Source organism: Orycteropus afer, unplaced genomic scaffold, assembly GCF_000298275.1.
Source record: "Orycteropus afer afer isolate SDZICR_OR568_19922 unplaced genomic scaffold, OryAfe1.0 scaffold00003, whole genome shotgun sequence".
In the NCBI taxonomy this organism is placed as follows: Eukaryota; Metazoa; Chordata; class Mammalia; order Tubulidentata; family Orycteropodidae; genus Orycteropus; species Orycteropus afer.
This window is the reverse complement of record NW_006921590.1, coordinates 17793615-17807691: the sequence shown is the minus strand read 5'-3', so window position 1 is coordinate 17807691 and position 14077 is coordinate 17793615. Positions and strand designations below refer to the sequence as shown.

General features: G+C 36.3%; 1 protein-coding gene across 1 annotated transcript in view; it reads left to right on the top strand.

The window, feature by feature from the left end:
* KCNH8 (potassium voltage-gated channel subfamily H member 8) overlaps positions 1 to 14077 on the top strand; it is a 653292-nt gene that overhangs the window by 313282 nt on the left and 325933 nt on the right. The window contains exon 4 of the mRNA XM_007936572.2: positions 10004 to 10131. Within this exon, the coding sequence (XP_007934763.1) occupies positions 10004 to 10131 (128 nt within the window). The remainder of the gene's footprint in view (positions 1 to 10003; positions 10132 to 14077) is intronic.

Sequence of the window (14077 nt, the reverse complement as noted above, 5' to 3'; positions counted from 1 at the left end):
TGAAACTTAAAAAAAAAAAATCCTGATGGAGAGAGTTTGAACTAAATGGAAGATGTCAAATGATTTCTGTTTTTTGCAGTATTTAAAAAATTTTCTTCATGACCTAGTACAAAATTAACGTTCTACTTTTTGCCACTGTGATTTATCAATTTCTAAGACAGGTTAAATAATTTTACTATGGCTTTGGTCTTTCAAATTTCTTTTGTTCCTAACAATTTTTTTGATTTCCAAAATATATAATTTGGAGCATAAAAATTCATGATTTTTATATTGTCTTGTAATTTTTTAAAAGGCTTTTTTTTTTTTTTTGAGCCATCTTGAGTCAGAAGTGTCTACAATAATATTTAAACAGGAAAAAGTAACTTAATGAAAAAGAACTAAAACCAAACTCGTTGCCACCAACTCAATTTTGACTCATGGTGAGCCTATAGGACACTATAGGATTACCCCATATGGTTTCCAAAGCTGTAATCTTTACAGAAGCAACCTGCCTTGTCTTTATCCCTTGGAGCAGCTAGAGAGTTTGAACTGCAGAACTTTCAGTTAGTAGCTGAGCACTTAATCACTGCACCACCTGAGATTCTTAATATAAAAAGAATGTTATAGTAGTATTTTACAATGCAAATGGGGTAGTATTATGGTAAAAACAAAAGAAAGGAGCCTCAAATGACAACTGGAGAGGGAACATTCTCCAGTGTATGTCTGATAAAAGACATAAAGAAGAGGAGAAATGGAAGAAGAGCCTGTCTAGGGGAGGAAATAATCCCTGTCTAGTACTCACTGCCGTCAAGTCAGTGCCGACTCATAGCGACCCCTTCTTGGGTTTCGGAGGCAGTATCACTACGGAAAAAGATTGCCCAACCTTCCTTCTGAGGAGTGGCTAATGGGTTTGAACTGCCAGCCTTCTGGATAGCAATCAAATGCCTTAGGCACTATGCCACCAGAGCTCCTAGTAGATAGATCCATTTTGACTTAGAAGAGGATCCAATCAGATACCACAGATCTATGAAACTACTCAGGAAGAGTCTACTGCTCAGTGGTCTAAAATCTATTACGGTGAGGTTGGAAGAACATAAGATTTGTAGTAAGAACATGAAGGACTCAAATGTTGGACCTCCACTAAACCAATTCTGTGAATTTGGGCAAATTATCCAGTTTCTCTGACCTTTAGTGTTCTTTTCAGTCAATGGAAAAGCTAATGATAATCAACAAAATTCCTGGCATAAAGCCTGGAACATATTGTGGACTAAGTGAATGTTGCTAATATATGATGTTTTGTTGGGAAGTTCCAATTCATTGGTGTAAAACATAACTTTTAATTTTTCCCTGAAATTATCATCACTCAAGTACTTCTTAATAACTTAAATCAATTATTTAATCATTCTGCTTCCTGACCAGTACCCCTTCTCTTATATCCCATATATTTACTTTTTTTTTTAACCTGATTGTAATCTCCATATCATTGATAACTTCATGTTCTCCATACCCATTTGTCCAATATTGTCTTCTTTGACCTTTCACCTTACCTTTCATGGTTTATAATTTCAAAGCTTCTTTTTTCATGTAGCCTAAACACAAATTATAGATAAAATTGTGAAGAATTTCTTAATTGTGTCCATGAAGAACCTACACATTGACCAAGGGGCAGTCTTTCAAACAGAGAACAAAGAGATACTCCATGGTTTAAAATCAGGAATGATGTGTTTCAGGATTGTATCCTTTCACCATACTTACTCAACCTGTACACTGAGCAAATAATCTGAGCAGCTGGACTTTTTGAAGAAGAAAGTGGCATCAGGGCTGGAGAAAGACTAATTAACAATCTGAAATATGCAGATGATAGAACCTTGCTTGTTGAAAGTGAAAGAGACTCAAAGCACTTACTGATGAAGATCAAAGCCTTAGTATGGATTACACCTCAACATAAAGGAAACAAAAATCTTGACAACCAGATCTATAAGTAACATCATGATAAATGGGGAAAAGAATGTCAAGGATTTAATTTTACTTGGATCTACAATTAATGCCCATGGAAGCAGCAGTCAAGAAATCAAAGAATGTATTGCACTGGGAAAATCTACTGCAAGAGATCTCTTTAAAATGTAGAAAGCAAAGATGTCACTTGAGGACTAAGGTGTGCCTCACACTATACAATAGTCTTTTCAATTGCCTCATATGCATGCAAAAGCTGGCAATGAATATGGAAGACTGAAGACAAACTGATGCCTTTGAATTATAGTGTCGAAGAATATTGAATATCATAGGGACTGCCAGAAGAACAACAAATCTGTTTTGGAAAAAGTACAAACAGAATGTTCCTTAGAAGAGAAGGAGAGACTTTGTCTCATATTCTCTGGACGTGTTATTAGGAAGGATGAGTCCTGGAGAAGGACACCACACTTGGTAAAACAGGAAAAAACAAACAAACAAAAAAAAACACCTCACTGCTGTCGAGTCAATTCCGACTCATAGCGACCCCTCCTTGGGTTTCCAAGGCGGTATCTCTACGGAAGCAGATTGCCCAACCTTCCTTCTGAGGAGTGGCTGATGGATTTGAACCACCAACCTTCTGGTTAGTAGTCACATGCCTTAGTTACTACGCCACCAGAGCTCCCTGGTAAAGCAGAGGGTCAGTGAAAAGAGGAAGACCCTCAAAAAGAGAATTCGCACAGTGGCTATAACAATGGACTCAAACATGGTAAGATTGTGAGAATGGTGAAGGACCAAGCAGTGTTTGTTCTGCTGGTCATACGATCACTATGAGTCAGAACCAAGTTGATGACACCTAACAATAACAACAGGCACTCTTATACCTCTGCATTTTCTCTATATCCACTTTGCCACATTGCAAACCTAGAAGAAACTGTTTTGTCTGGCCTGCTGCCAGGCAGCTAAAAAGTGCTGTGATAAAACCCACTCTAGGGCAGATGGGAACTGCTCCATATTTATTATTAGCACACTCAAATGGGCTGACCAAATTCCACAACAAACTTATTATTTTACTTACTCAACTTGACTTCCTACCCTGTACAAATATTTTAAACATTCCTTGCTATCTTAAAATCATCATATCCTAGTAATTAGCCCTCACCGTTAGCATTTAACTTTTCCTCCATAGTCAATGGAAAAAAAAGAAGAAAAAAGAAAAAAGTCAACTTTCAGACAAGAGCCATCTCAACTCACTTCCATCAAATCTATATATTTATTTCCATGTAAAATCAATCTCTTCCTGCTCTCTTATGATAAATGAATCACTCAAATTGAGGTCTAAAGACAAAGTTCATCCCTCACCCTTTCCTGAAATATTCTTTTTCCTTAGATTCTCTTCTCGGCACTTTCCCTTTTCAAACTCTTTTTTGCCTCAAAGTTGACCTACTTAATTTTGGATATCCTAGTTTTTCTCCTCCCACTCCTGCTACATTATTTCATAACCAATTAAATGAGAAAGCCAGGAAACTTTACCCTCTAAATGTATTTCAAATATGTCAGCTTTGCTCCACCTCTGCTGTTATGACCCTAATCTAAGCTAACACCTTGTTTCAACTAATCTACTAAAATGGCCTCTAGAGTCATCTCTTGAAAATTTCTGTTGACTCTGTCTAATCAATTCTCCACACTACAGTGAATGTGGTATTTTGAAAACTAAATTTTTCTCATGTATCTTGGATGCATCAAACTATGCTATGACTTCATGTGGCAGAAACTGCTAATTATTCCCTAGAAATCATTTTTCCTTTTTCCCTTATAATAGAACTCTTTTTTCAACTCCAGCTGAGTTTTAACAAGGCATAAGGTGGCCCAACTAAAGACTACATTTCCCAGTCTCCTTTGTAGCTGAGTTTGACTGGTGGACACGAGTAAAATTAACATGTACAACTTCTGGTTCCCTCCTTGCCCACCCCACCCCCCCTTTCAGAAAGCAATTACTTTGGACTCAAAGACAGAAGCCACTTATGAAGAAGGGACGAGCTGTTCCACCACTCTAGATTGCTAACTTCTACTCTGATGGGAAAGGAAGAGAGAGACAAAGACTGACATAGTTATTTAAGAATGTATGTGTCTTTCTATCCATCCATCCATCCTTCCATTCTTTTTTGCTAAGGCAACTTGGGCTTTTCCTGATAATTTTACCATTGCACTTAAAGAGCAAAATTCTTAATGTGGTCTCCAAGGCCCTGGGTGACATGACTTCCACCTACCTTCCATTTTCCCTTTATCCCTCTCATTCTCCCAATATGTTCTAACTATATTGGACTTCATTCATATCTTCAAAGATGTTGAATTCCTTTCTCATTAGGCCCTTCACTTCTGTTATTTTCTGTCTGGAATGCTCTTCCTTTCCCTCAGCCTCTACCTTTTTAACAGGTATTTTTCCTTCAGATTTTAAAGCAATTGATGCCCTGAATTTTCAAGCAATTGCTGCTCTCCACTTCCCAAAATTATCAGGTCCCAATGTTAAATGTTTTCATACCACTTTATTCTTGTCCTTTTTTTAACTATGAAGTATTTGTTATATTACACACACACACACACACATAAATATACATATGTATAAAACCCAAAACCCATAGCTGTTGAGTCAATTCTGACTTTTAATAGTAACCCTGTGGGACAGGGTTCTCCATAGGTTTTCCAAGACTGTAAATCTTTATAGAAGCAGATTGTTACATCTTTCTCCTCCAGAACATTTGGTGGGTTCAAACCACCAACTTTTGGGTTAGCAGTCCAGTGCTTTTACCACTGTGCCACCAGGGCTCCTATACATAAATAATAAAAATAATATTACAAATCCCCATATACTGATCATTCACATTAAGAAATAGAATTTTGCTGCTACCATTTAGTAAGGCACATGGGACCCACCTAGAAACTCTATTTTCCAGCTTCCTTTGAAACTAAGTAAGTCATATATAGTTTTATTATAAATGTACATTTCCTTAAATATATATTATTTAGTTTTGCTTATGTGTGAATACAATCAAACTGTTGCTATGCTCTGTCAATTTATTTCTTGCTTTTGTATTCAACACTACATTTTACAGATATTTCTGTTTATAGACAGACTCTATTTAATTCATTTTCCATTTGATTTCCTTATTTCCAGTTTAATGGAATTATACTTCCGTAGTGATACTGCCTCGGAAACTCAAGAAGGGGTCGCTATGAGTTGGGTCCGACTTGATGGCACATATCAACAACAACATTATAACTATTGCATAGTTTTCATATATTCTTTTGTCTATGGATACTTAGGAGCTCTGGTAGCGTAGTGCATAAAGCACGTGACTTCTAACCAGAAAGCTGATGGTTCAAACCCACCAGCCACTCCTCAGAAGGAAGATGGGGCAATCTACTTCCGTGGTGATACTGTCTCGGAAACCCAAGGAGTCGTCGCTATGAGTTGGGTCCGACTTGACAGCACAGAACAACAACAACAATGGATACTTGGCTTGTTTCTAGTTATAATAAACACATGTGTATATTCATATAATTATATATTTTCATTGTAATTTTGTGTATTTGTATGTATAAAATGTGTTTCTGTGTATATGTATGTATAAAACCAAAAAACAAACTCACTGCCATCAAGTTGATTCTGACTTATAGCAACTGAATTCAGTTTCCAAGGAGGTAAATCTTTACGGAAATAGATTGCCCAGTCTCTGCTAGCATAGTGGCTAAGACACTTGCCTGCTAACCAGACGGCTGGCGGTTCAAACCCACCAGCCACTCCTCGGAAGGAAGGTTGGGCGATCCTACTTCCTTAGTGATACTGCCTCGGAAACCCAAGGAGGGGTCGCTATGAGTCGGGGCCGACTCGACGGCACATAACAACAACAACAAGTCTTCCTTCCACCAAGTGGCTGGTGGGTTTGAACTGCCAACTTTTTGGTTAGCAATCAAATACCTTAGGTACTACACCACCAGAGCTCCTAATATGTATGTAGATATATAAACAATTACAAGTATTTTGGCCATGAATGTTTTAATCTTTTTTAAAAAATGAGTTGCTCCCTATTATATTCTATTTGTTTTCTTCATCAAGAGTTACCAACCCAGGTTTGTATTAAATCCATTCCTCAATTTGGGAACATTAAACATAAATGGTTTGGTTTTCAATTCCATCCATCAGTTAGGGTTAAATTATAACAAAACATTATCAAGGGAAACTTTTTTCTTCCATTCAGAGTTGGAAAAGTTTCTTTGATATTTCTCTTTGAGGGATATTTTCTTGAAAACTATAAAATTACTATTGTTTAGATGTGAAAAAAATCATAGTTGTTAATTGGATTTTCCACTGAGAGTGGAGTTTGCTTATTGACTACCAACAATATCTAATCTGGTCCTTTTGTAATTAGAATTACAATTCCACTCGGCATATTGGCACCAACTAATACTGCATGAGCAGCCTGCTGCCCTTTCTTTCCACATTCCCAGATACACTGTCTTTAAATTCTGTCTGTTTTCCAATTTAAATATAGAATACTTAAAATTACTCCCTGCAGGATTAATAATTACATTTTCAAATGTAGCTGTGGACTGAAAAATTTAACACCTGAAGACATAATTTTCGTTTTTAACAATACGATAAAATGTACTTTGTACAGCCCTCTAAGTTTCAAAATGAAGTGCCTCTTTTGATGTTTTGCTTTATGATTTGTGATCTGTTATTAGTCACTCAAGTCTATAGTAATATAGCATACTTTATTAATATTCTTTCTGGGTTTGAGAAGTAAAATGGGAACAATTTAAAATTTAAAAAAAGCATCAAATTAGACTTTTACAGTGAATAAAACTTTCTTTCTGCTGGTCCATAGGGCAATCCCAAGGAGCCCTAGTGATGCAGTGGTTAAATTGCTCAGCTGTTAGCCTAAAGATCTTTAGTTCCAACCCCCCTCAGGAGAAAGATGTAGCAGTTTGCTTCCCTGAAGATTATAGCTGAGGAAACCTTACGGGACACTTCTACTGATTTGCTGTAAGTCGGAATCAACTCAACAACAGTGGGTTTAAGGAATTCTAGGGTGGAGTGGGGATGGTAGTAATTAAAATTCTTGAAAGACTTGGAATCTAAACTCAGGTAAACGGGGACAATGATACACATTAGTCTGTGTTGCACAGAGCAGCAGTCCTGAAAATTCATTGAGGTCATTAAAGGACTTGGTGCTGTGTGCACCAAGGAGGAAGGATACTGGTGCAATCTGGTACACATACTGGCTCTACTCCTTACTAGCTGTGTGACCATATGACATATCATTAGACTTTCAGTTTTCTCATCTGTAAGTGGAATGTAATAATACTTATGTCATTGGATATTCATGAGGATTAATTTAGAAATAAAATAGTGAGGATCTAGAATAGGGCCTGGCACATAGTCATCACTAATTGTTAGATGGCATCCCCAACAAAGCACCCAAATCAAGCTGTTTATATTAAGGGGAGGAATCATAAAGCTTTGATAATACCATAATGACTGAATGATGAAGTTTAAATAAATAATAATTTTTAATCATTTTTTTATATTTTGCAATCACTGTAATACAGATACAAGTTATTTAGGATGAACTTGAATGTTGATTAATTGACTAAAATATAAAAACTAAATATTTCCTAATATAATATAACCAACTTATTATTTGTCCTTGGACAATGTTGTTGCTATTGTTAGTTGCCATTGACTCTATTTTGAACCCACAGGGACCCATGTGACAGAATAGAATTGCCCCATAGGATTTTCTTGGCTGTAATCTTTATGGAAGCAGATCACTAGGTCTTTGGTGCCAGCTTCTGGGTGGGTTCGACCCTCCAACCTTCTGGTTAGCAACCAAGCGCTTAACTGTTGCATCACCAGTGCTCCTCTGTTGGAGAATAAGTTTTATGAAACAAAATAATATAATTGGATCTCTACCACATTTTATTAAAATAGAGTCTATTGGATTAAGTATTTTTAAAAATGGAAAGACATAGAAATTGGCAGGAAACATGCTGGATTGTCACAAAATAATTTTTGAATGAAAAGTTTTAGATATATAAGACATAATGTCTATAAGTCACAAAAGAATCAATTGGTAAGTCTGACAACATAAAAATAAAAGAAAAAATTTATGTCATGTAAATAAAGTCCGAAGTTAAGTAACCAAATAGAAACAATTTTGGCAGCATACATGACAAGAAAATGGCAATTTCTGAGTAAAAAAAGAGCTCTTAGAAATAAATAGAAAAAGACCAGCTTAATTTTCAAATTGGTGAAGATAATATGAATAGACTACAAGAAACAAATGCAAATAGACAATATTTAAAGAAATGCTCATCCTCATTCATAATGATAAAAATGCAAATTAAAACAATATGCCATTTTTCACCTAGCAAAATATCATTTCATATTTCATATTTTGGTTTATGTATTTTATATCAGGCACATTCATTCACTGCTGCTTGGAATGTAATTACTGGAATGAAAGAATATGTACATCAATATTTAAAATGTACATACTCACTGCTAGGAATTTATTCACTGAATATCTTGGCACATAAGAATTTTTTATTGCAGGATTATATACATAGTTTTTTTTTTTTTAAATACTAAATGTTCATAAAAGGGAAATAGCAAAATGACTAACTCTAATTACATCCCTAAAATGGTAGACTATTAACTATTATAAAGAATAAAACCAAACTCACTGCCATCCAGTCGATTCCACTCATAGCAACCGCTCCTTGGATTTCCGAGGTGGTACTCTATGAAAGTAGATTGCCCAGTCTTCCTTCTGAGATTGGGCCATCTACTTCCATAGAGATACTGCCTCAGAAACCCAAGGAGGGGTCACTATAAGTGGAATTGACTCAATGGCAGTGAGTTTGGTTTTATCCTTTATAATGGCTAATAGTCTACTGTTTCAGGGATGTAATGGTAGATTTTAGCCATTATAAAGAATAGGAGGAAATTATAATGTGCAGATATGAAGTGAAGTGATTTAGAGTTTATTTTTGTATGGAAAGAAAAGTAAGACACAAACAGTTTTATTGTAAAATTACATTTGTGCAAAGTAAATTAATATAAATGTGGATGTAGTGTTATGGATTTAATTGTATACCCAAATAATATGTGTCAATTTACCTAGGCCATGATTCTCAGTAATTATGTAATTATCCTCCATTGTGTGATCTAGTATAACTATCCTATGTATTGTAAATCTTAAACTTTATGAGGCAGGATTAGAGGCAGGTATGTTAATAAGTCAGGATACAAATTATAGGATTGGGTTTTATTTTGAGTTAATCTCTTTTGAGATATAAAAGATTAAAGAGTGAGCAGAGATCAGAGGGACCTGACTACCACCAAGAAAGAAAAGCTGGGAGTAAAGTGTGTCCTTTGGACCCAGGGTCTTTGTGCTGAGAATGTTGTAGACCCAGAAGGTTGACAAGATACATGGAGATCTGCAAGGAATACCAGGCCCACAGATGTTGAAAGCAGACAGGGACATTTCCCTGGAGCCAATAGAGAGTACAAGCCTTTCCCTAGAGCTAGCATCCTGAATCTGAACTTCTAGTCTCCTAAACTGCGAGAGAATAAATTTGTTTGTTAAAGTCACCCACTTATGATATTTATTTTCTAGATGCACTAGGTAACTAAGACAACAGGGTATGTATTAAGCATTTTCTAGACAAAAATCAAGAAAAAAAAATATTGAAAACAGAATTAGGGATATGAGTGTGGAATGGGAAGGAGGGGGTGAAGTTCTTTATTTATTATTTTTCTGAACTGTCTGAAATTTACTCTATGGTCATATATAGCTTACCTTTAATTTTTAAAAATTAACTCAGTTAATATGATGATAAGAGTATGTAAATTATAAAGGACTTAAATGTCATTAGGAGCCAGCAGGTAACTGTAGATGTTAAAAAACATGTACTATGTGTTCCTGAAGGAGAACTGTCAGAACTTGACATTTTTTAATTGAAATGAGACATTCATAGTGTTTAATGATATTTGTTTTTCTCCCAGACAAAGCCAAAGGAAGATCAAGAGCAGGGACTCACTTTGACTCAGCCCGGAGACGGAGCCGAGCGGTCCTTTATCACATCTCAGGGCACCTGCAAAGAAGAGAAAAGAACAAATTGAAAATAAATAATGTAGGTGGTATATATGTGTGCTATGAATGTTAGAGTTTCCCCTGGTGGCCGTGTGTGATTTGCAAAAGAAAGGCTCCAATTACTCATTTATTGGCTTTCGCAGATTTCTATCCATTTGGACTTGTGTTTTCCTATAAGAATGGACTGGAAAAGTTCAGCAGTCATGAGGCATTTCTATAATAAAAGTGCTTAATCATAGTGTTATCACAGCACAGAGATTAGAATATTACTGCAGTGCAGTACAATATGGTACCAGGGATGCTGCAAATAGGGACATGCTGGTTACATTTTATGAAACAAGATGATACAGCCAGTCATATTACACATCCATAATTTGTTGATTAAAATTTCTCAAATTTAATTTTAGTGCTCTCTATTTTGCCCCTTATCTAAATTTCACTTAATGCTTTTTTTCCATGGGGACTATGAACAAATCAAAGTCATTATTCCATTTTAAAATTAATATTTTATACAGAACACAGTTGGAAATTTTGCACAGTGAAATACTGGATTTGAAATTACATGCAGTTTTGTAAAAAGGTACACTCTTAATGAATTATAGTTGGTGATCCAGAAATTCTGGGAGTTAGGGACAGAAGGGGATTTTTTGGCATCTGACTTTTTACATAGGAAGCTCAAGGACTACCTGACATACACATGCTTTAACAAAACAGGCCCATGCAATAGACACACAAACTCTTGGTTTTCCTGATTATGGTGACCAAAGACAATGCAGGAGCCCAGGATGTGGAGTGAGGTCTAAACGAAAGTGCTGCAAACCTGGTTCTGTTTTAAGGTGATTCCTTTCTGTAAGTCAGAACACTGTGTTTTGTTCAGTTTGTGTGCCAGGCCCATCAGTCATACCCATGTTGGTTTCCATGCACCACTGTTGACAGTCACACACTGCTTTTTTGTCCTAACAGATTGATTTTCTAGGGGTAGGTATATGAGTTCCTGAGAGTTCAGGGATAGACCTAAAACTGCACAACACTTGGTCTATGGAGCTGGTTCCTATTTACATCTCCTCCTGTTTCCAAGCCAGCCTTGGTGACAGTAAACAAGTTCTAAGAAGTAACAAAGGTAATCATATCAGGGCTTGATTCTATGCAAACCAACAAGCAAGGCACCTAAATAAACATTAGCCAGAGATTCCACAATGCTGAAAGCTGACACTACCTTCTATCCTTGAGTCAAGAATCATTTAAACATTGCAAATATAAGTGAGCTTTAAAATGCATTTCCTGAACATGGTATTTTCCCCTTTAATTTCAACAAAACATAAAATAGTACTTATAAGTCACATTTTAAAAAATCATTAATTCCTTCTGCTTAGAGCTCTGGTAGCCTAGTGCCTAAGGCACTTGACTGCTAACCAGAAGGCTGGTGGTTCAAACCCATCAGCCACTCCTCAGAAGGAAGGTTGGATAATCTACTTCCGTAGTGATACAGCCTAGGAAACCTAAGGAGGGGTCGCTATGAGTGGGGGCCGACTCGGCGGCACATAACAACAGTGAATTTACTTAATTATCATTCATTTCATATGTGCAAACATCAGTGTGGAGCACCAAAATAATACATTTAAAAAAAAAAAAAAAAAACTCACTGCCATTGAGTCAATTCTGACTCATAGTGACCCCCTTTGGGTTTCCAAGGCAGTAAATCTTTACGGAAGTAGATCGTCCACTCTTCCTTCCATGAAGAGGCTGATGGATTTAAACCAACCAGTCTTCTGTTTAGCAGTCAAATGCCTTAGGCACTACACCACCAGTGCTCGGTAAAATAATACATGTTGTTGTTGTTGTTATTTGCCGTCGAGTCGCCCCCAACTCATACATAGTAATTAAGAATGTCTAATCAGCATGGAAGGAGCTCTGGTAGCACAGTGGTTAAAGCATTAGGCTGTTAACCAAAAGGTCAGCAGTTTGAACTCACCAGCTTCTCTGTGGGAGAAAGATAAGGCAGTCTGCTTCTGTAAAATGTACAGTCTTAGAAACCTGCTTCTATAAAGTTTACAGTCTTAGAAACCCTATGGGGCAGTTATCCTCTGTCCTATGGGGACTCCATGAGTCAGAACTGACTCAAGGGCAGTGATTTTTTTGTTGTTGTTGTTGAAACAGCATAGTAACTCTGACATTCCAGGTAATGTCCTACTTCTGAAAATAAAGTGGGGAATCAGGACTAGCCCTTCCACCATATTTTTTTCAAGAACAGAGCAGAATGTCTAAAAGATAGTTAGCTGAAGACAGAAGGAAGAACAGGAAATGACCTGGAGAGTTTAATGGCTAAATAATCAATCTTTGGAGAATTTAGGCTGTAATAGCCTTCAGGAACACATAAAAACTGAATTCTTAAGATTTTTATAGCCCCTTGCTATTTATACATTCCTTTTACTTATGTCTTATTACAGGATTCTGATAGCAATTTGATAGTCCCATTTTATTAGTCCCATTTTAATTTTGGGAGAACAAAGCTCTAACTTAGTAGAGATCTCAAAAGTAGAACCAACAGATCTGGGACTCGGACTTAAATTTTTTGATTCAAAGCCACTGTGCTTTGACTCTGTTTTGCTGTTTCTCCACTACAATTTTGTGAAACAGAATATATCTTTCAATCATTGACAAATAGAATCATCAGGCTGTTGGCACAGTTTACAATTCAGGATGAATGTCTTTTAGTCCTGGCTGTACCTTTGCCTGTTACATCTTAGAAAAGGTATTTAATTTCTGCCTTCTTTGGTTTATTACTCCAAGGGTAAAATGAAAATGGATGGTGAATGTGCTTCCAACTCAAAGAACTTTTGCAAAGATCACATGAAAGCTCTGTGAGCTTGAAAGGGGAGAGTGCTATAAATACCAAATATTACGAGCAGGGTACGGTCCTAGTGGTCATCAAAGGCAAACACTGCACTTGCTTTGACTGTTTGCATTGCAAAGTGTAGTGACTGCAGAAATATTTTCTGATTCCTTTGCTTATTCAGATAATAGTTTCACAAAAATGTTGTAAAGATAGTTTATCAAATAAACAGTTACCATAAGTAGGTTTTGGTTTTAACTGGTGTGTTTCAGTAATTCATAGGGTAGAGGTTACACATTAGCATTAAAAATATGCCTCATATTTAATATCTATAACTAAAGATATATATATATATATACACATATATATTTCCATCCAAACTCACTGCCATCAAGCCGTTTCTGACTCATAGAGACCCCATTGGGTTTCCAAGGCTGTAAATCTTGATGAAAGTAGATTGCCTCATCTTCCTTCCACAGAGCAGCTGGTGGGTTTGAACCTCTCGCCTTCCAGTTAGTAGTCAACTGCCTTACTCACTACACCACCAGAGCTCCTTAAAATTATATATATATATATATATATATATATATATATACACACACACACATATACATAAATAACTAAATACAGACTGGACCAGGCAGTGTTTCACTCTGTTATACGCAGGGTCGCTATGAGTCAGAACCGACTAGATGGAACCTAACAGCAAGAACAACAAAAAAAATCTAGACTAGTTAGTTGTATTATTTCTTAGACAAACTGCATTATGTTTGAGGGTTATAAATAATATGTATTTTTTCTCTCTCTTTTCTGCTCATAAAAACACACTGTCCAATTTAATAACTGCCTCCCATTCAAAATCTTTTTGATGAAAGTTCACAAATACATTGGTGAAGGGAGGAGAATATCTTTTCCCACTCGGGTGATTTTGTCAAGATGTATGTAGAATTTGAGCTCAGAATATTTTAAGTCTAATTTAAGATACATTGAGTTCCAAATATTTTTTCATTTTAAATGTTTTTTTAAGTAACCTGTAACAATGAAATAGAGCTCTGGTAGTGTAGTGCCTAAAGGCACTTGACTGCTAACCAGAAGGCTGGCAGTTCAAACCCACCAGCCACTCCTCGGAAGGAAGGTTGGGCAATCTACTTCC